The 19,830-nt window shown below is 36.9% G+C and overlaps 1 protein-coding gene across 2 annotated transcripts; it reads left to right on the top strand.

Moving 5' to 3' along the window:
* Positions 1-5,143: 5,143 nt before the first annotated feature.
* On the top strand, positions 5,144-18,534 carry lrrc32 (leucine rich repeat containing 32). Of its 2 annotated transcripts, none has more exons than XM_080040546.1 (3): positions 5,144-5,213; positions 10,251-10,345; positions 14,493-18,534. In XM_080040546.1, exons 2-3 carry the CDS (start codon positions 10,256-10,258, stop codon positions 16,332-16,334), a joined length of 1,932 nt encoding a protein of 643 aa, XP_079896672.1. In that variant the 5' UTR covers positions 5,144-5,213; positions 10,251-10,255; the 3' UTR covers positions 16,335-18,534. The 2 variants fall into 2 exon arrangements, with proteins under 2 accessions (XP_079896672.1, XP_079896671.1); XM_080040545.1 differs by lacking the exon at positions 5,144-5,213 and adding an exon at positions 7,455-7,667.
* The last annotated feature ends 1,296 nt before the right edge of the window (positions 18,535-19,830 follow it).

Raw genomic sequence — 19,830 nt, forward strand, 5'->3', positions numbered from 1 at the left:
CTGCTCTTTGAAGGGGGAGGCGGGGGGGGGGGGGGGAATATTTCAATATATAAAAATGGGACAGAAATTGGTGCAGATTTCTTCTACTCTCCATATCTTTGTCCTCTGAAAGCATGATGCTGTTATAATATGATAATGTCTCAATGTGCTTTATTGTGAAGACACAAAACACAACACTAAAAAAAATCAAAGAAACATTTAATCACTACACATAACTCCCATCACGTCTGCCTTTGAAACTGCTCTCTGAAACGGGGTGAAAAAACCCCCACAATGCCTTCATAGAAAAAATCATTCCAATTGTAAGAATATTTGTATTTGAATGGTCTTAAGGTTACTGCAGGCTGTTGCACCGGGTCAACACAAGTTAACTCTTTACCTGTTACATTGTAACCTCTCTTTCATGTCTTTAAACTCACCACTTTGTCCAGTTACTACTAATATGTTTTGTTAACCCTAAATCCAAACATTGTTGTTACTACTAACTAGCACAGAAGAAAAAAAACTATTCGTCCTATCTTATCAAAGAGATGTTATCCGTGCCACAGTATACATATCAGTATGAGCCTTGCTATAAAGGGATTAAGTTCATCAAAAAAGAATGTTGTTACCAAGTTTAAAATTCAAAGAATGTATTTTATCATCATCAAGTCTGTTTTCGTTTAACGGTTATTCTGGAAGAAGCTGGGCAGGCGCTGTACGACTGTGTTACTGTTAACTCACCTGTCAGGGTTTTGTTATTTGAACTCCTTAACGTTGTTTGTTGCTTAAAAAAAGGGAAATGCAGAGCTACTTTGTACAATTTTACTGTTTAAAAGAATTTAAAAGAATATAAGTTATGGGAGAGCACATAGCTGGTTAGATGGCAAGAAGTCTGTTTTGCTAGAAAATATTTTGTGTCTTCAGCATTCAAAGATTCAAAAGATTTTAATTGTCACATGCTCATACAGTATGTGCAGTTAAATCAGTTGGGCCTTAAGGAAAAAAAACTGTGTAGTAAAAAAAGAAGTGAGCTTACCAGCCATATCTGTTAGTTCTAGATGGATTTCTGAATTGATTTCGTCGGTCTTAAATTCGTAAGTACAATTCTCTTAATCTGTACAGCGTCTGTCCAACTTTACGCTTGCCCCCAAAAAAAAAACTTTAAAGTCATATCTGTAACATTAAGCTGTAACTAACTTCTATGTTTCTCCAAAAAATGTCCAAGCCGAGAACTCTTAAAATGTCTGTCCATCTAAGCTACTGTACGCTTGAAATTTCCACTTAGCCGGTGCAACAGCCATAGTGATCCTATATCTATATGTGCGTATCATATAGATTCAAATCTAATACATTGCCTTCAGTAACTTTGCATGTAGTTCTACAGCACTAAATGCGGACTAAATACCTGGTACAAAAATCTAGTTGTTAAATCAGAAGAAGCCATCTGACGTTGTGTTACTGTGAATGCTTCAGTTTTCCGCATAGCGCTGGCATGTTGTTATGGTACCTTTGTTCATTTCTCAAGAAACCTGCCTCCCGTTTGAATTTCACCTCATTGGAACACGCTCTTTGACCATTTTTTTTTTGTTTCCTGCCTGCTGTTTTGTTTTTCTCTAATTTTCGTTGCTTTTAAAGCTATAGTGCGTAACTTTTTCACATGTACAAATGCCGGTTACATTCAAGCCATCACCAAACGGGGGTTGATACAAAGTTGATTTAAGCCTATCAGCTCCACAAAACTCTCTCTGTATTTCTCAGTATGGCAGTGTTTACAAACCGGTGTCACCCCCCCCTAACACTGGTGCAGGAGCTCAGAAAAAATCCCAAGGAGAGCCCAAGAAATGTTTCAGCTGTTGCTAAGAAAAATCCTGGAAGTACAGTAGAAGGTATAAAATCCATGCGCGATCACTGAAGGCTTTACCTCATGTAGATACGCCGAAAGTGTTGTTGTAATAACTCAGAATTCCTCATGGGGGCGACAGAAGTTACGCACTATAGCTTTTAAATGTCTGTATGTGTTATGTATGCAACGTAACCCACGGCAGAGTTTTGTGTCCTGCATCACACGTCTCACAGTTTATTTTTTTTTACATTTTATTTGAGGTGTAATATAAAACAATCAGCATTTGTTTTGATGCTAGTTTTGCTAGCTTAGTTTGAAATATGCATGTTAAGAAAACCAACCGTTCAACTGGGGTGGAATCTGTGCTACGAAAACTGGGAACTTTCCAATGCTAAAAACACTGTTTGCATGCAATTTACTAACATACCATCCATTATTATGGAAAAAATATCCATCCTTTTTTTTATTTCATCTATATATTGTGTAAAGCTCTTTTTTTTCCTCCAAACTAATGGGCCAAATATATTAGATACATTCTTTTCCAGATGCTTTTACGCTTTAAAATGCATTCCAAATTTTTGTATTTTCTATTTTATTATCATGAAGCCAAATTTTTTTTTATGTTACAGTTTTTTGTTTGTTTGTTAATGGCTCGGTAACCTATGAGACTGATATCTGTGTTTCAAAACCAATCTTAAAAAAAAGCCTTTTGCTTCTGCTTCCACTTGTGATTTTTTTTAAATGCAGTATTTGTATATATTTCTTGCTCCTGTAAGATATAGTGCTGTTTACTGTAACTCATTCCAGTGTGGGTATATGGCCGCCGATGTCTTTTCCGGAGAAAAGGAAAAGGAATTATAGTTTGCTATAGAGGTCTAGAAAGTTGGTGGCATGTTTTTTTATGTTCTCTCTCTCTCTCTCTCTCTCTCTCTCTCTCTCTCTCTCTCTCTCTCTCTCTCTCTCTCTCTCTCTCTCTCTTCTCAGTCTTAGTTATTTGTCAGTGTTCACCGGAAATGTTGCAGTGCCTGTAGGGAAGTGTTGAACCCGTTGATTTCATAATGGCTTGAATTAATCTTTCTTTAGTAATTATGATACACTAAATTAATGTGACATAGTTTGTTTCAATGCTACATTCATGTTAAAAAAATCAAATTCTTAATGTGGAAAAAGTTCAAATGATATTATATGTTTGGCCACTTGAGGGCAGCGAATCACTGTTTCTTTGTAAGTTCATCAATACTAGCGACTTTTTTCACATTATTCTAGACAATTTATTGTATAAAAATACAATTATAGCAGCTTTAAACCTATTTTATATGGATACTATTATGTTGAAGGAGTTCATTCCTTGTCTGAAGTAGGGCTGATTTAAATATTGTAAATGTGACTGATAATGTAGGTTCTCATTTATGTTTGCTCAATGACCATGGATAGTTTTATTTTATTTTTTAAGCGTAATATCATGGCAGTTAATGTAGAATATTTTCAATTAATTATATCGTCCTCCTTGAGCTACTTCTGTTGTTTTTCTAGCAAAGTAATGCTTTAACTTATTTCAAACTGTCTTATCACTTATTTCCTCTAAAAATCCTCCTCAATTTCTTCCATAACTACAAAATAAAATCTTAATTCAGTCCATTTTGACTTGACTGTGGCCTCGACACTCACTCTACAGGCACTGCAATCTTCCATATTTGTTCTATCTCTCAATGTGCTTTAGTTATAGCTTGTGTTTCTATTTTCAACATATTCACCAAATCAATAGAAAAAAAAATAAGAGAACAACTTGTAAGATACCGACAAACCGTTACTGCCTGTCGCTCTTTGCTTCTCAACGTGACTCGTGGCAGTGTGTAGTGCTGTTGTAGAAACTTGTAATGTAAAATTTAAATTATGAAATCATTTTTTTTCAGTTTTGGACCAAGCAAGATCACGACAAGTCTTAAAAGTGCGTCGCTTAAGTGTATTTTTGATGGTTAAATAGTTGTGTTAGTAGAGAAATGTTTGGTTTTTGTTTATGTTGTTCAAATCTGCACTATGTCTTGCATATCGAAGACAACAAAATGTCCCTGTGGTCTTGTTTTTTTATTTTTTTTTCGTTTTTATTTTCCGTTCATCTCTTTGGACCTTGGCCTCTCTGTTAAACGTCTCTTTAAAAAACAAAACTGGAATGTTGTACATTTAGTGCCTTTTACATTTCAACAGCTAATAGAAAAAAAAGATAAGATTCATTTATTTTCCTTTTTATTGTATGTATTTTTTTATACACATAATATCGCCTCTGTATCCACTGTTCAAAATTTTATATAAAACCTATTCCTGGCCAACTTACATGTGTGTGTGTGTGTGTGTGTGTGTGTGTGTGTGTGTGTGTGTGTGTTCTGATTATTATATTCTTATCAAACCGGGAACTTTTTTTGTACTTAATTAAATGTTTCTTTTGGATACACAATCACTTTTTAACAATAGTTTGCAGGTGATGACACATTATTGGATCAACAATTATACGCCTGCGGAAAAATACATTATTCTGCCAAACATTTACTTTTAATTTAAGTTCTTAAAGTATAGTTTGATGCTTATTTATTTTTACTTAATTGAATTTTTAAATGCAAGACTTGTACTTACTACCACTGTACCTACTAAATATACAGATGCACTGATTTCATACAAATTATTTAAATATGTATTATAGAAAACATATATATCTTAGATAGATAATACAAACTAAGATGCCACACTATTATTTTTTAAATACGTAAGACAACAGCAAAGGGGGGTTTACTAGTTAATTTACCTTAAAGGAGGAGGAGGACTCTCAATTTCTCTTTCAGTTTCAGAGGCAAATGACAGGGAACAAATACTATAAATGCTGAAATGTCTGAGGTTGAGCAGCAGGGGGCAGAGTTGATCTAACAGAATTCATCAGTCACTTGTATTTATATGCAAGTCACCTCCTGCTGCCTAGTCATCCAATCGCTTATAAAAGTGTTGGAATAACATCCTCATAATAACTCATCTAACTGTCCCTGCTCCAGGAAACTAATAGCTTATGGGGGGGATTTAGAAAAATCCAAAACAAACACACACACACAACATCTTTGATGTTGATGCCTTGCTACACGGAAAGGGAAACAAAAAGTGCGGGAATCCCGGGACAATCCCCCAAGGTGTGCATCATGTGATATGCTTTAGTAGTAGCCTAATATAAAGCTGTGTGTGTGTGTGTGTGTGTATCATGGTGTGTGTGTGTGTGTGTGTGTGCGCGCGCGCGCGTGTGTGTGTGTGTGTGTGTATGAACACATGACACCACTGATAAAACATAAAGGATGAGAGGATGGTGAACATGAAACCTGCATATGAACGAGACACTGCAGCAAGAGACAAGGTAAGACATCATCTACTAAACTTTAATGTATTTATTTATTTATTATTTTTACCTTATCTACATGTATCAGCACTTGTAGGAAGTGACAATGTACATTTACGGAAGCCCTGTAATATTTTGTACAATCCAGAGAGAGACAATTTTTGCGTACTTTAATAAATATTGTAGGCCCTACTTTGTATTATTTGACCTACTAACTTTTCTAAATGATGCCAATTCAAGTCAAGTTTATTTGTTTGGCCCAAAATCTCAAAACATGACCCAATAGGCTTCACAATCCCAATTAGTTGTTGAAGTGTGCAACCATTTCAATACAGTAAAAGTGCAACAATATAGTTAAAAAAAAAACAGTGCAGTCTAAATGCATAAAAACAAATAAAGACGATTTACGGTTGAGCATAAGCCAGAAAGCATTGGGGTTTTAACCTAGATTTTAAATCTCAACAGCTGTCCACCCTCCCTAACCATGGCTGGGTATCTGTTCCATAAATGTGGGGCACAATGAGACAAAACTCTGTTGCCTGCAGACTGTTTGTTAACCAAAGGAGTTTTTAGGAAGCCAGCCATTTGGGATGGAAGAGTGTGGGATGGTGTTATAAAGTGTGATGAGGTCAGATAAATAGGTCTAAAAAATTAAAACATATGTACTTCTTTTTACCTAACAATCTCAACTCAGGCCTCACTTACTCTTCCTATCTTTTTACTATGGCTTATATCACATTACAATGTAACGGAGATGCATCTTTTGAAACATGAGCCAAGGAGCATTTTATTTCCTTTCTTAACTTCAAATGTAAAACATCAAAGTTAAGATCTGAAACTGCAACAATGTCGAGTGAGTTAGTCACGTACTGGCTTTGACATCAACTTTCATCCTAACCACACAATCATCTTAATGCTTATAAAGTCAAGGTTAAAGTTGGCTGTATAAGGCTTTGAACACATCGATAATACTAATATTTGTAGAAGGAGTACTTTTACTTTTGGTATTTTGTTGACTATTCTTCTGCATGGAAGTTTAAGTATCTTTTAAAACAACAGCAGTTTTACTTTTGATTCTTTTGAGCTGCACTAATCATTGTTTGTATATAAACAATGGTTCAAATGAATACTTACACTGAGAGATGTTCTCACCCAGCTCTGCAGCTCTACGTAGTTCAACTTACAGGCCGCAACTTTACTCTTTGGTTCAGTTTAATTGCTACTTTTTTCAGTCAGAGATACTGCAACAAAGTTAGATTGAAACATCTTGCATCTAAAGATTCAAAAATATTTCCACAAAGGGCTCTGTGGAGACCGAATGGGTTGATAAAACTCTCCAACTATACGCATTTAAACTTTTAGGAAATAAGATTTTTATACAAATATTTCACTTTAAGTAGAATACCAAAGAAGCCTGTAGCAGATTATACTGCCAGAATGCCTTCAGTGCCTTGCTCAAGAGCTCCTGGGCAGGAGAAAAGTTTGACTTGTTCACTTTCCCGGCTACTTCCAGACATACAGACAGTAGAACAGTCATTTGAAGTTATTCATGTGTATGTGTGAACTGCTCTTACTCACTATTGTAAGTGTAGTTTGTTTACAGTATGGCGAACCAGATTTTTTTTTTTTGCCACATGACAAATCAGGCTTGATACTCCCACAGTGTTGGATAAGGATGTGTGATTTTTCAACACACACCCACACTTTTCGGATGGGCGGACACACACACACAAACACACACACACACACACACACACACACACACACACACACACACACACACACACACACACACACACACACACACACACACACACACACACACACACACACACACACACACACACACACACACTTTTCCAATAACTGCTGCTGACATTTTCAATATCTCCAGGGGCGGACAAATATGAAGAATCCACCCATTAAATTACCCATAAAAGGTTGTTTTAAGAAATGAAGGTGAAATAAACTTGAACCTTCAACTTTGTGGTCAAACATTAAAATGCCTCGAATTCCAGATGTTGATTAGCGTGAGAGAACAATCCAAAACATTTCTCAAGAAATCTTTGAGATGGATTAAGATATGCATTTTTTTTTCTTTTTAGGAGTTAGGGGGGAGAGAGAGAGAGAGAGAGAGAGAGAGAGTTGTGTCTCCTTGAAGTAGAGCATACTAACTGGACTGTCCCAACCCCCCTTATAAGGCATTTCCCTGAGTTGGGTGGGAGGGGGGACGAGGATATTCTCACAGGATGTGATGGCTGGACGGCAGCCGCAGCAGCCGTGCGAATGTGAATGGTTGTCAGCTGAGAGGACTAGAGGTTTCTGGCTTGCGGTGTTTTGCTTGCGGTTACTATCGATCCCTGAGTGTGTGTGTGTGTGAGTGTGTGTGTGTGGGAGTGTGTGTGTGCGTTGAGGATGTGAAATTCAACATGGTCAAGGCTCTGTCAAGATTAGTCATCAACTGAAAGTGAGGTAAATGTTCAACTTTGTTAAAATAAGTCTGTTGTTGTCTGTTTTTTTTGTGTGGAATAGTGGGGAGACTTGGACTGGACTGTGGGAGCAGATGTTGCTTGTTTGAGTATTTGTGCATGCATGACAATTTGAAGTGGTGTAAGATGTACTTAGATCTTTACTTAAGTAACAGTACCATTAAGGTAACTTAAAACATCTTTCTCTACCAATAAAGGTGGAGAAGTATTTTCAGGTAGTCGTTTGCAGACAGGGTTTTATATTGAAAGGGTAAAAACTGTTCATAACATCTGTGTTATTACTACTTTTACTTAAGTAAAGAGTCAAAATACTTCTTCCACTAGTGTAAAAAACTGCAACAAAAACTAAAAAACATATGCAAACAAGCAATAGTCTGTGTATTGGGATACCACCAAAATAAAAGGGCTTGAAATTTACAGATAAAATAGCAGTTTGCAGAGAGGATTTATCATTTTATATATAAGGTTCATACTCAGGTAAAACCTTTGCATTATTAGCATTTTTAGTTATTTAAAAGATTAAGATACCACATATATACACATTAACCTGCCTGAAAACAAATAATAATAATAAAAAAAACAAGATGAAAATTCTGAATAATTCACTTTGTGTAAAAATGTTTTATTAAATGTATCCGAGTATCGTGATACCGAAAAAATAAAAGGGCTTGAATACTGAAATACTTATATTTCAGTTTTTCTATTTAAAAATGCAGCTAAAGTAAAGACTCAGAGTAAACATAATTGTTTTAGCAAAATGTTCTTCAAGTATCAAAAGTAAAAGTACTCTTTCTAAAGTAAAAGTGTCCAGCGTGACTGATACATTATGATGAATAACATTATGAGACTGATGTTTGGAGGTGGAGCTATAGTTTAAACCACTTCATATACAGTTGAGTTTAGTGTAGTGGTACCCAAACTAGGGTTCAGGTCTCGCTCATAGGGTCACAAGAGGAAATCTGAGCGGTCCTGCGATGGTCATGCAATGCGTGATGAAAAAAACAGAAAATCATTCATCAACTTTTTTTTGTGAATTTGGATATATTAACTTCTCCGGGCCTCAGACATTATTTAAATGAAACCATGTGAGAAGTTCAGACGGGAAATGTGTCTTTGGTGAATCTGCAAAAAAACTCATAGACATCTGAAACGTGTCAAGGAGCCACGGCTAGACACACACAGGGAAACAGGTTGGAATCCACTGGAATATTTAACAATGCGTTTTACTTTACAAGTCGATTGTATGCTATTTTTTTTTTTTTTAATTTTTTGTAATATCTTAATGTTAAAAAATAACCAGTAACTATAGCTGTCAGATAAATGTAGTTTTGTAAAGTAAAAAGTTCAATCTTTCATAAAAGTATAAAAAGGAAAATGACTTGGCTGTCTATACGTTTTGCTTAAGATAAAGAGAAATAGTGTTGGACTTTTGGGCTGCTGATTAACAACCACAATCTATTATCAGATTGTCACTGTGTAAACGTGTTATGTAACTTAGTTGTGTGATTAACTGGGTGTTTTTTGAACTTTCCAAGTCATTAAGAAAAATCCGTCAAGTAGCAGATTCATTGGAACATAGTGTATGATTGATTTCTGAATGTTCTTATTTTGATTAGAAATGAGTTTCAAATTTTCTTTTTGCCGCCTGCCAACAATGCCAGATGCTTTTCAGTGGCACTAAATGATTGATAAGTCTGTATTTGATGCAGCTACACACGCTTACGGTTGGCATTTTCTCTAGAACCACTCTTAAAGTTGGCATTTACACTCTTAAAGTAAGTGCAAGCAGAATTGAATTTACTCTTCTAAAAGCTAACATGTGTTTCTGCGTAGATTTTACATTGAGGTCGAGGGAAGATCTCACATGAACTAAACCAAACTTTTGTCAAATGTAACTCTTAAAAAAGGAACAGTACGTGCGTTTTTAGATCTACATCATTTTCTAATTTGAAAAACCTGACTATTTTGTTTCACCTAAATTTCCACGTCCCTTATCGTCCCCAAAGGAAGGGTACTTACCATTACTGGTTAATTACTCCCACATTGTCTAGCCTGCTGTGTAGTGAGGTTTGCTACGCTGTTTTGTTTTGTTCAGGGGAACCTACTGTATCAGGAAAGCAAGTTTCCGCAGAATAACGATTCACAGACTGAACTAGTGTCTAGAGAAATGATGAGTCACTCACTGTCGGGCGCTGACACAAACAAAACAATATATCTTTTCTGTTTAAAAAAAAAACACAATAGCCTACAGTGCAAAAAAAAATATGGATCACATTTACTCAGAACTCACGGAAACTGGTTTTGCTTACTCATGCTCTTTCAGTACTAGTTCTGCAGCCTAATACAGTGTGTAGCCTATAGTAACATGTAAAAGAGAAATGTCATAGCCAAAAAGCCCCTTCTGTATCGCAGCGGGTTTAAATAGCACTGTCATAGGTCATCATGTCACAAGCTGTACGTAGGTAGGGCTACTTCCCTCTTCCTTCCCTTTTGGACTCATATCTACCTACAGCATGCTTCCTGTGTGAGTGTGTTTGTAACTCTGAGATCTGGATTGTCTTTGCAGTGACCATGGCGACCCTACAGCTGCTCTTCCCGCTATTGGTCAGCTGTGTGGCGGCATCCGCACCTCTCCCCCTCCACCTCCCTCCGTGCCAAGTTGTAAGTAAAGCTTTTTTCGTTTAACACTCACATTGGAAAAAGAAATATATTTTTCTTAAGTTTTATGCAGAGAGGTGTAATGTTATTGAATGCATTGGCTCCAGTACTATACTTAAAGCAATAGTGCGTAACTTTTTCGTATGAATGAATGTTGGTTACATTCAAGCGATTGCCAAATGAGTTGACACAAAGTTGATTAGGCCTATCAGCTCCACAAAACTCTCTCTGTAATTCTCAGTATGGCAGCGTTTACTCGACCCCCGACACTGGTGCAGGAGCTCAAGAAGCGCCCAAGCAATTTTTCAGTTGTTGATGCTACTGCTAAGAAAAAAAACATGCACCATAAACGAAGGCTTCCCTCATGTAAATGCGAAGACAGTGTTGTTGTAAGTACTCATTCGAATTCCTTTTTGGCCCGACAGAAGTTACACACTATAGCTTTAAACAGATCTTAAAGTTCATATCTTTCTCATGTTTGATGGCATCTCCCAAAGACACATTCCCAGTTAAATAGACACTGAATATGTTTTTTTTTTTTTTTTCTGTTGTGTTCTGTTGGTAGTTTATTTGTATAGGTTGCCCAGGGCGACAGAGAAGAGACAACTAATGCATGAGATGCTTGAGCTATTTTCAGATTATCTCCACACACAGACGGTTGTTTATTTTAAAAGCTTTTGACCCGAGCAGATCTAGTTTATTAGTTCTAGCTTCTTGAACTTTTGCCTCCCGCCGTCAGAAACACATATTTGAACAATGAAACGTTATTCTGCTTCTCTGGAAGAAAAAACTGGAAGTGTTTTTTTTTTATCACACTGCTACAGAGGTCACTACTTGTCTAGTCTAGCGTGCGTACATCCGACTGTGACATATTTAACTAGGTGTTTCTGTTGACTTACGTTTTAGTTTTGGCTTCTCGCGCCTCTGCAGAATACCTCAAGAGTAACATTACTTTTCCCAACAAATGTTTAAAGGAGCTTTAGTGAAGTGGCTATGGGTTGATTACTACTTTCCACTCACTCACTCACTCACTCACTCACTCACTCACTCACTCACTCACTCACTCACTCACTCACTCACTCACTCACTCACTCACTCACTCACTCACTCACTCACTCACTCACTCACTCACTCACTTTGGTGTTCATAAAACAGTTTGCAGACAAAATTATGGTCATGTGTCATCCGCCATAACTCTCTATAATTCCCTCTCATCTCTGTATTATTACTATTTAATAAAGGTGTAAAATCACCCAAAACAGTAATATGGTAATAACAAACAAAGGTTCCCCAATTGGACTTGAATTCAGGATTTATTGGGGTAATGGTTGGCACCTTTACGCCCCCTTTAGTCCACTCATTTCAAAAGTTAGTTCTACTGCACCCTGGGGTGCCACAAAGAAAGGTCAACACTGCTACAAGACTTAAATCAGAGGAGAAACTGACTTCATCTGTCAAATAAATAAGAATTACAATATTTACCCCTGAACCTAAGTGCAGAAGGAAGTTATCATAAATGTTTTTGCTTGGGTATTATTCCCCAGGAAAGATCTTTAGGACAGCATGGGCTAGTGTCTCTTTGAGTTCAATAGTTGAGGAAGTCAAAAATAATGATGTAAGCATATGGAAAAAGTCTTACTAATTTTATTACTTATTTAGAAAGTCATTATTATCATTATCTATGCAAATTAGACAAAAGTCCCAATCATGGTTCACCTATGGCAGGTAACGACAGCTCATTGGTTGACACTTGACAGTTGTTTTTTTACAGGTGGAAAACAGTCATAACAATGGATGAATAGATGTACTGAAGCATGAAAAATAAAACCAGTTTAAGTCTATTTTTAGTCTGAAAGTCTCTCTTTGTGTTACCTCAACCTCTGCCGGAGCTCAGAGTGGAATTATGTCTGGTGAGATAGACTGTAACTTTGAAGGATAAATGAGACTTTGGGAGACATATTACCTCCGGGCTGAACTTAGGGGATGTTATATGTGGACTGTGACGCCCCATCTCTCACTGTGGAGTCATGCAAGGAAGGGATCCCTCAAGGTTTCAACCCTGTTACAAATGAAAAAGTGAGGACAACTTGAAGTTTCAAGGCAACTGAGTGTCTGAAACTGCCTACATGAAGTCAACTAAATACCTTTTGTTGAGATATCTTATAATTCATATGTAATGAAAATGAAGCTTCATATGTGTAAAAACTACTTTGAGTTTTACATACAAAAAAACTAAAAAACCGCTGTCTAAAAAGCTTTGGTAACAATAAATAATGAGTTGGCACAACTTTAACTTTTTGGAATTCATAGTATGTAGAACTCAAAAGTTGAAGTAAGTTATCTCAAAAAAAGATAATCAGTTGGCTCAAATGTAGTCAGTTTTCCTTAACTTAAGAGTTGTAGTAGTCAAGACAGCTGCCTTGAATATGCTTTTTTTCCCCTAACTTTTCCTTTTTACAGTTTATGTACATATGAGCATGTCAGTACACTAGCAGTAGTCATTTATTACATAACTACTATGTCTATGTAGTATGACGTAAACCACCAAACACATATCAGATGTTATATAAGGGCTTAAGTTCAGCGTTTGTAGGAGTGTAAGGCAGATGCACTCCAAACATGCTGTGAGTATATCACTGATAACACACAGCAAGCCTCATGTTTTTAATGTGAATACTTTCTTTAAAAATGATGCCCTGTTCGTTCCTCAGTGCCTGATAACAGATACAAGATGTTTCGCCCTCTAATAATTCAATGTGTTTGTTTACGGCCCGGCTTGTAAGCAACATGGAATGCCACTTTAAGATTTACCACAAAAATGTCAAGAAGTTAAATGTTTTTTTGGTCTCAGAGAGAAAACAGAGGAGGAGACAGTTTTATGAGCTGTTTTTGGACAAGAGGGGTGGGGGGGTATGTGGCCATATGGTTCCAATTATAATCTACGCCTAATAACTATAATATTTGAATCTATTAAAGGAGAAAGGGGGAGAATATGACGAAATTTGAAGTTGGTTAGAAAAGTGTGAGGACAAAGAATAGAAAAATCCTGGTTGAAGAACTTTAGAATGAGCTGTTTATCATTACTTATTAAATAGTTATCTTTTTGAATTCACTCATGTTGCTACTTGGCTTCCATAACATGTCTTCTTTCATATTAGTATAAATTAAAGGTCCAAATTAACATTTAGGGTTTTCATTTTACTAAACCTTGTCTGTTTTTGTCTGTACATTTCCCATACAACTATCTTTAATGGCCATTATCTCAACATACATTTTTTCAATACTCTGAACCAAAAATCTAAATTTGAAAGAACTTACATCAACTAAACTTTCCATAATCATAATAATTGTTTCATGATGATATACGTTTAAATGTTTAACCTATTTACCTGCTGTGTCTTGACTTACATAGCAGCAGTTAACTTTTTGAAATAATTAAATAAAAGAGAAAGAGAAAGAGCTTTTGTAAAACCGTTTTTTTCTTATTAGATCAAATCACCATCTCAACCCTCAGAGGATACCGTTGCTGCCAACAGCGTGACTCATACATCGACCCCCCACATTTTATTTAAACATTTTGTCCAATTTGACAGAATACAGACATAATCAGACGTGTATTTTTTTAATTTAACCTTTATTTAACCAGGTTAGGTCCGACTCCCATTGAGATTAAGAATCACTTTTTCAACGGAGACTTGGCTGAGACAGGCAGGAGAAACTGTTAAACATTCCCAGACACAACGGACAAAACACATTATAGTAATCACAGAAACACATACAAAAAGATTTAGAGTGAATTAGATGAAATTATATATCTTAAAGCAGTGACAAATCAATGTTTCCGATTCCAGTTCATTTTTATTTAAAGATTTTTTGTGTGGCATTTTTGCTTTATTAAGAGAAAGTTTGCAGAGACAGAGATGAAATGGGGCAGAGAGGGGAATGACATGCAGAGAACGACCGCAAGCCGAATTCTTACCTGTGGTCTTCTGCTTCTGAGGACTGAGCCTGTATTGGGGGGGGGAGGGGGTGCTCTTACCACTACACCACAAGCCCCCCCCCCCCTTCTCTCTTTTAAAAGGTATTTAAAATGTATGACAGAAACCAATTCATGGGGCTCATTGACGTGTGTTTGTCTTTTGTCTCGTAGGTCCAGATGGATGTGTTTTGCAGCGACCTGAGCCTTCGAAGCGCCCCACACAACCTCCCTCAAGGCATCCAAATGCTGGACCTTTCTCGTAACCAGGTGCAAAATCTCACCATGGAAACGCTGGCCTACCTCACAGGCTTCCATCATTTAAATCTTCACTCCAACAAAATCCACTCCATCCAACCGGGGCTCTTCAAAGACATGACCGATCTGAAAGTCCTAGATCTGTCCAGGAATCATCTGAATGTTTTCGCTCAGTCCAAAGTCAACATTGGGCCCCTCACAGCTGTGCAGTCCCTTGATCTTTCCAGCAACGGGCTGTACACTGGAATGTCCGACTACTTTTTGGCTGATTCCCCATCGCTGGCGAATGTTTCTCTCGACAGCAACAGCATCACCAAGATAGCACAAAATACTTTCAGCGGGTCCTTGTCCCTGAGAAAAATCAGCCTCCACAACAACGTCATTTTGGAGATTGAAGACGGAGCTTTCGACAATTTGGATAGTTTGACGGAACTGGATTTGTCTAAGAATTCCATCACGTGTATCACAGACTTCAATCTGTTCAATTTGAAAGTGCTCAATCTCAGCAAGAACAGCATTGAGCTTTTCCACAGCTCAGAATCGACGGAGAGGTATCTACTGGTCCATCTGGATCTGAGTGAAAACAAAATGCATTACTTCCCTCTTTTGCCCGTGAAAAATAGACTCGAACATTTGGACATTTCACGAAACCGACTACAGACCATCAACGTCACGGGAAATCCCGAGAAAGAGACGGAAGTTTTTTTCAGTTGCCTCAGGTACTTGGATATGAGTTACAACCAACTGAAAAGCATTCCGGAATCCTTTTTCTACTGCATGGGCAAACTTGAGGTCCTAAACGTGAGCAATAACTGTATCAACTCCTTTTCTATCACCAATAAAAACCTTCTACGGACGGTTAAGATCATAAATCTCAGCTATAACTCGCTCCAGAGCTTGACATTTGGGGAAAACACTTTACCGTCGCTTGAGGAGCTTTTCTTGCAAGGGAACGACCTCACCATCTTGGATCAACACATATTCCAAAGGTTTCCAAGTATCAAACACCTCGAACTGCAGCAGAACAATCTGGAAATCTGCACCTCGGACCAAAAGCACCACGACTCTCCCAACTGTGTTTACTTCTCTTCCATACCCAACTTACAGCGGCTGAACCTCTCCGAAAACAACCTGAGGACATTGCCTAAGAATGCATTTGCAGACAGCCCTTTGAAATTGCTGGATTTATCCCTGAATCCGGGTTTAGAAATGGAAAAAGACTCTTTCAATGGTCTGGAGAACTCCTTGGTTCATCTTCTCTTAAGGGAAAACAACATATCCCATCTGAGCTTGGACCTATCATCTTTAAGAAGCCTCAAGCACATCGATCTATCCACCAACCAGTTGACCACTCTACCGATATGGAACAAAGAATCGTCCATTGAGTCGTTGAACTTGCAACACAATAACCTCGTCACCTTGGATACTAGCACCATTCTGGCTTTAGAACACTCACTAAAAACCATCTACATGGGCTCCAACCCTCTTCGTTGCTGTAGTAACCTGGACTTCCTTAACATGGTACAGCATTCGGGGGTGATCGTGCCCGATATCGAGACCGTAACGTGCATTCACGATGACTATTCGGAGCCGGTGAACATCAAGAAGGTAACCAAGGAAATGTGTCATAAACCAACTGTACAGAACTCTATCATCGCTGTTGTCGTGACAGCGTTACTTGTGATGGTCGTGCTGGGGCTGTTGGTCAGATGTTGCCACACAAGGAAACGAAAGAACAGCCGGAGCTTTAGCGCGTAAATGTGAATGGACAATTGCACATGCAAGCAGCGCCATGAAGGAAATGATATGTTTGGGGTATTTTCCAATTCATGTTGACGAGAAGGACATTACTCTACAGCACACACAGTATGGACAGGTAGCTGATAGTGAGGAGATATTCACGGATTTTGACAAAGTGGTTTTGTCGACAAGAGTTCTCCGGAATCGCTGACTCCACCTTTAAGGCAGATTTGACCAAAGACATTAGAAAAAACATGGATGTGTCTGTTGTCACCCAAAGTCTTTTGAAGGGACAATTGAAAAAGGCTTGATTTGGGGTTTGCCACTATAATATCTTTGTAGTGTGAACACATCCAAACTTCGGTCAAAAGAAGTGGAAGAAGCCTGTTTGAAGCTTAGATGGGATGACAATGGCTGACAAAACCTTTGCCATACTGTTTCCTAAATGAGGAGAATACAATAGACAATCTATTGACACCACAACTTTTGTGGAGAAATATTTCTCCTTATATTTGAAGGAAAAGTTTATTTTATTGGATTTCTTGCCGACAGCATTTATTGGACATGCCTAAAAAGACTTCTGGTTAAATCAGCATTGTTTCCCGATTGTTTAAGGTATGAAGCCACATGCTAACCTTCAGTTTAATGATTGTAAAAGGAAAACAAATCCACACTAAAACATTTCAACGGTGTTACCATTTTCTACAGACTGAAATTAAGCCATAAAATTTCAAATAAGTTATTTAGGCAATATGCTTTTTATGCTTTCTGAAGTTAAATGAGTGAATGAAAGTGTCCAGTGGCTTTCCCCTGTGACGTACACAATAGTGTAAAAGTATCTGAGAGTGGAATTTTCCTTTAAGCTAAAAATAAAGAACACATAACACTACAAAAGGTCATGCAACAATATGCTCTATTCATGGATGATGAAGTTTGATGATATGAAGTGTGCGTAGGTTAAATGTCATGTGAGATGTTTTTATAAAGCAATCCAAGCCGTCCACTTTACCCATTTATGTAGTTTGCACTTTAAATGTTGTTGTTTGTTGGATTTTATCTTGTTCTGTGACTGAAAACACTAAGAAATTATTATTATTTTTCACATTTTTACTACAAACACTAAGATGGACATTTCAAACCGTATATTTCCTATATTGATCCCAGGCCTGTGGTGCTTCCAATTTTTTTGAATCAATTTGACATGAAGATTTTCCCTTTTAGGATGAAGTTGAAAGCACTGAACTGAATAACTGTGATACTCCGATAGAAGTACAATATACACACTGTGTTTTGCTTTTAATAATGAAATACATATGAAATCCAGCGCTGTATTGAACTCTGGGATCCACAATTTCATATGATTTGAATGTGTTTTTTATTATACAATTAACCACAAATGAAGCAGATTTGTAATTATTCTTCATCCCTATGATGTGTTTTTGTAATGTCATTTTTAGCAATTTTTTGTACCAAATGAATTTGTATACACTTAAACACAGTGTGAGACATTATTTGTGTAACAGAAAAACATGTAATCCTTTGCACACAGTTTTCACACCAGTTTTTTACCTTATTTTTTCTCCTTTTATATTCAGTCAATATCATAAAACGATATTTCACTATGTGCGTATTTATAATGTTTGGTGTTTTGTGAGGAGTTTGGCTGGTTTCCTGTAGTTCAACACACATTATGGTAATATTTTTTATTTAATGTCAAACTCAAATGGCTTTGCTTACTTGCTAAGAGGAAGATACTGTAAGAAGATTGATGCCACTGATACAACTGTACATCAAATATGAAGTTACAAAGATTAGCTTACTGTAGCTTAGTACAAAAGCTGGGAGCATGCAGAAAAAAGCTAGCCTGGTTCTCCAATGCTAAACAAAAATCTTCCTATGGTGTAAATTTGTGTTGTTAGGCAGATTACAATTTTGTTTCCTATAGAATCAGGCTAGCAATTCCCACTGTTTTCAGTCTTTATGCTAAGCTAAGCTAACTTTACCTTTGCTCTAACTTTATTTTTTATACTTCAAAATGGCGTCAATCTTCTCATCTAACTCTGGGCTAGAAAGCAAATAAACCTATTTTCCAAAATGTCTGACTACGTCCTTAAACACAGTGTGTGTTCACGATAATTACAATCAGCACGCACAGGATTTAAGAATGTTAGTGAAGAAACCGCTCTTAATGATATGAGAATAAACTGAATGTACTTTTCTAATGTTTGTCTCCTGATTTTTGACCTCAAACATTCATATATATATTATTTGAATCCTTTATTTTTTGTGTGATCTGATGTCGCAAAAGACAATGCAGGTAGCCCACATGTTAACTTAGAAAAAAGCTTGAATGTCAGCTAATGAATAAATAATATAAGCAATGCAAATGATTAACATTGTTGCCTTAAAGGGAATGCACAACTGATGTACTCTTAGGGATTCTCCACCTTTCACACATGAGTAGGCTACCACTTTACATACTTTATGTACTGTAGGTAGGGACCAGATGTATTTTTATCTTGTGATGTCATGGTATTAACACTGTTGGGAAGTACTGTACTCTATAGAACATTGCTGAGGTAATTCTGCTTTACATATAGCATTTCCATTTTTCTGTAACTTTATACTTCTGCATCACAACCATAGACTGTAAAAAAAATAGCTATCACAACAGGCAAGTATACTACAAAACATTAATTTGATAACTTTGGCTTACTATACTTTGCAGATTATGACTAATAATACAAATTAGAATCAAGAAATAGAATATGATGTTTTATCATAGGCTAAGAAAACCACAGCCACATGTTTTTAACTGTTTTTGGAAAAAAAAAAAAATTCTCCAGAATCACTGACTCCATCTTGAAAACTTGATGACTCGACTTGGACTAAGACTCTTCTTTGGTGACTCGGACTTTAGAAGTGGTGACTGGACTACAACACTGCTGCATACTATAACTATTTTCACTTTTGCTTCACTAATGTGAAATGGAAATTTACCACCAATACGTTTTATGAGCTGTTATGTTTAACTGCAATATAACATGGAAATCTACCGGGTTAATGGTTGTTCTATCAGTACAACTTCCCCTCATCTGTCATAATGTGATTCTAGCATCATAAATACAGCTACTGACTGACATTATTTGCTTTATACAGCGGTTGTGGCTTCTTGTAACACTAAATCACCACTGGCCTTCCGCATGCAAACAGCTAGTAAGCGACCATGACATATGTTAAGAGAAAGCTTAAAAGACAGTTTTTGGTTATTTATTTCACATGAGAGATTTCTTGAAAATTCAGCAACATTTAGAATTATAATCCAATGGCATTTGGTTTGGTTGTCTTGTGTCTGTCTCAATCTCATAATAAACAAACACACACACACACACACACACACACACACACACACACACACACACACACACACACACACACACACACACACACACACACACACACACACAAACCAGATCCTGCTACTAATGGATAATTAAAAAGATCAAAGACAATG

Source organism: Ammodytes marinus (assembly GCF_949987685.1).
Source record: "Ammodytes marinus genome assembly, chromosome: 14".
Lineage (NCBI taxonomy): Eukaryota > Metazoa > Chordata > Actinopteri > Uranoscopiformes > Ammodytidae > Ammodytes > Ammodytes marinus.

What these genes read in the sequence shown, in the direction of transcription:
- lrrc32 (XM_080040546.1), top strand. Translation starts at nt 10,256, where the DNA reads ATGGCGACCCTACAGCTGCTCTTCCCGCTATTGGTCAGCTGTGTGGCG. An exon ending in ACCTCCCTCCGTGCCAAGTT is followed by an intron (nt 10,346 to 14,492) that starts GTAAGTAAAGCT and finishes TTTGTCTCGTAG; the next exon opens with GTCCAGATGGATGTGTTTTG.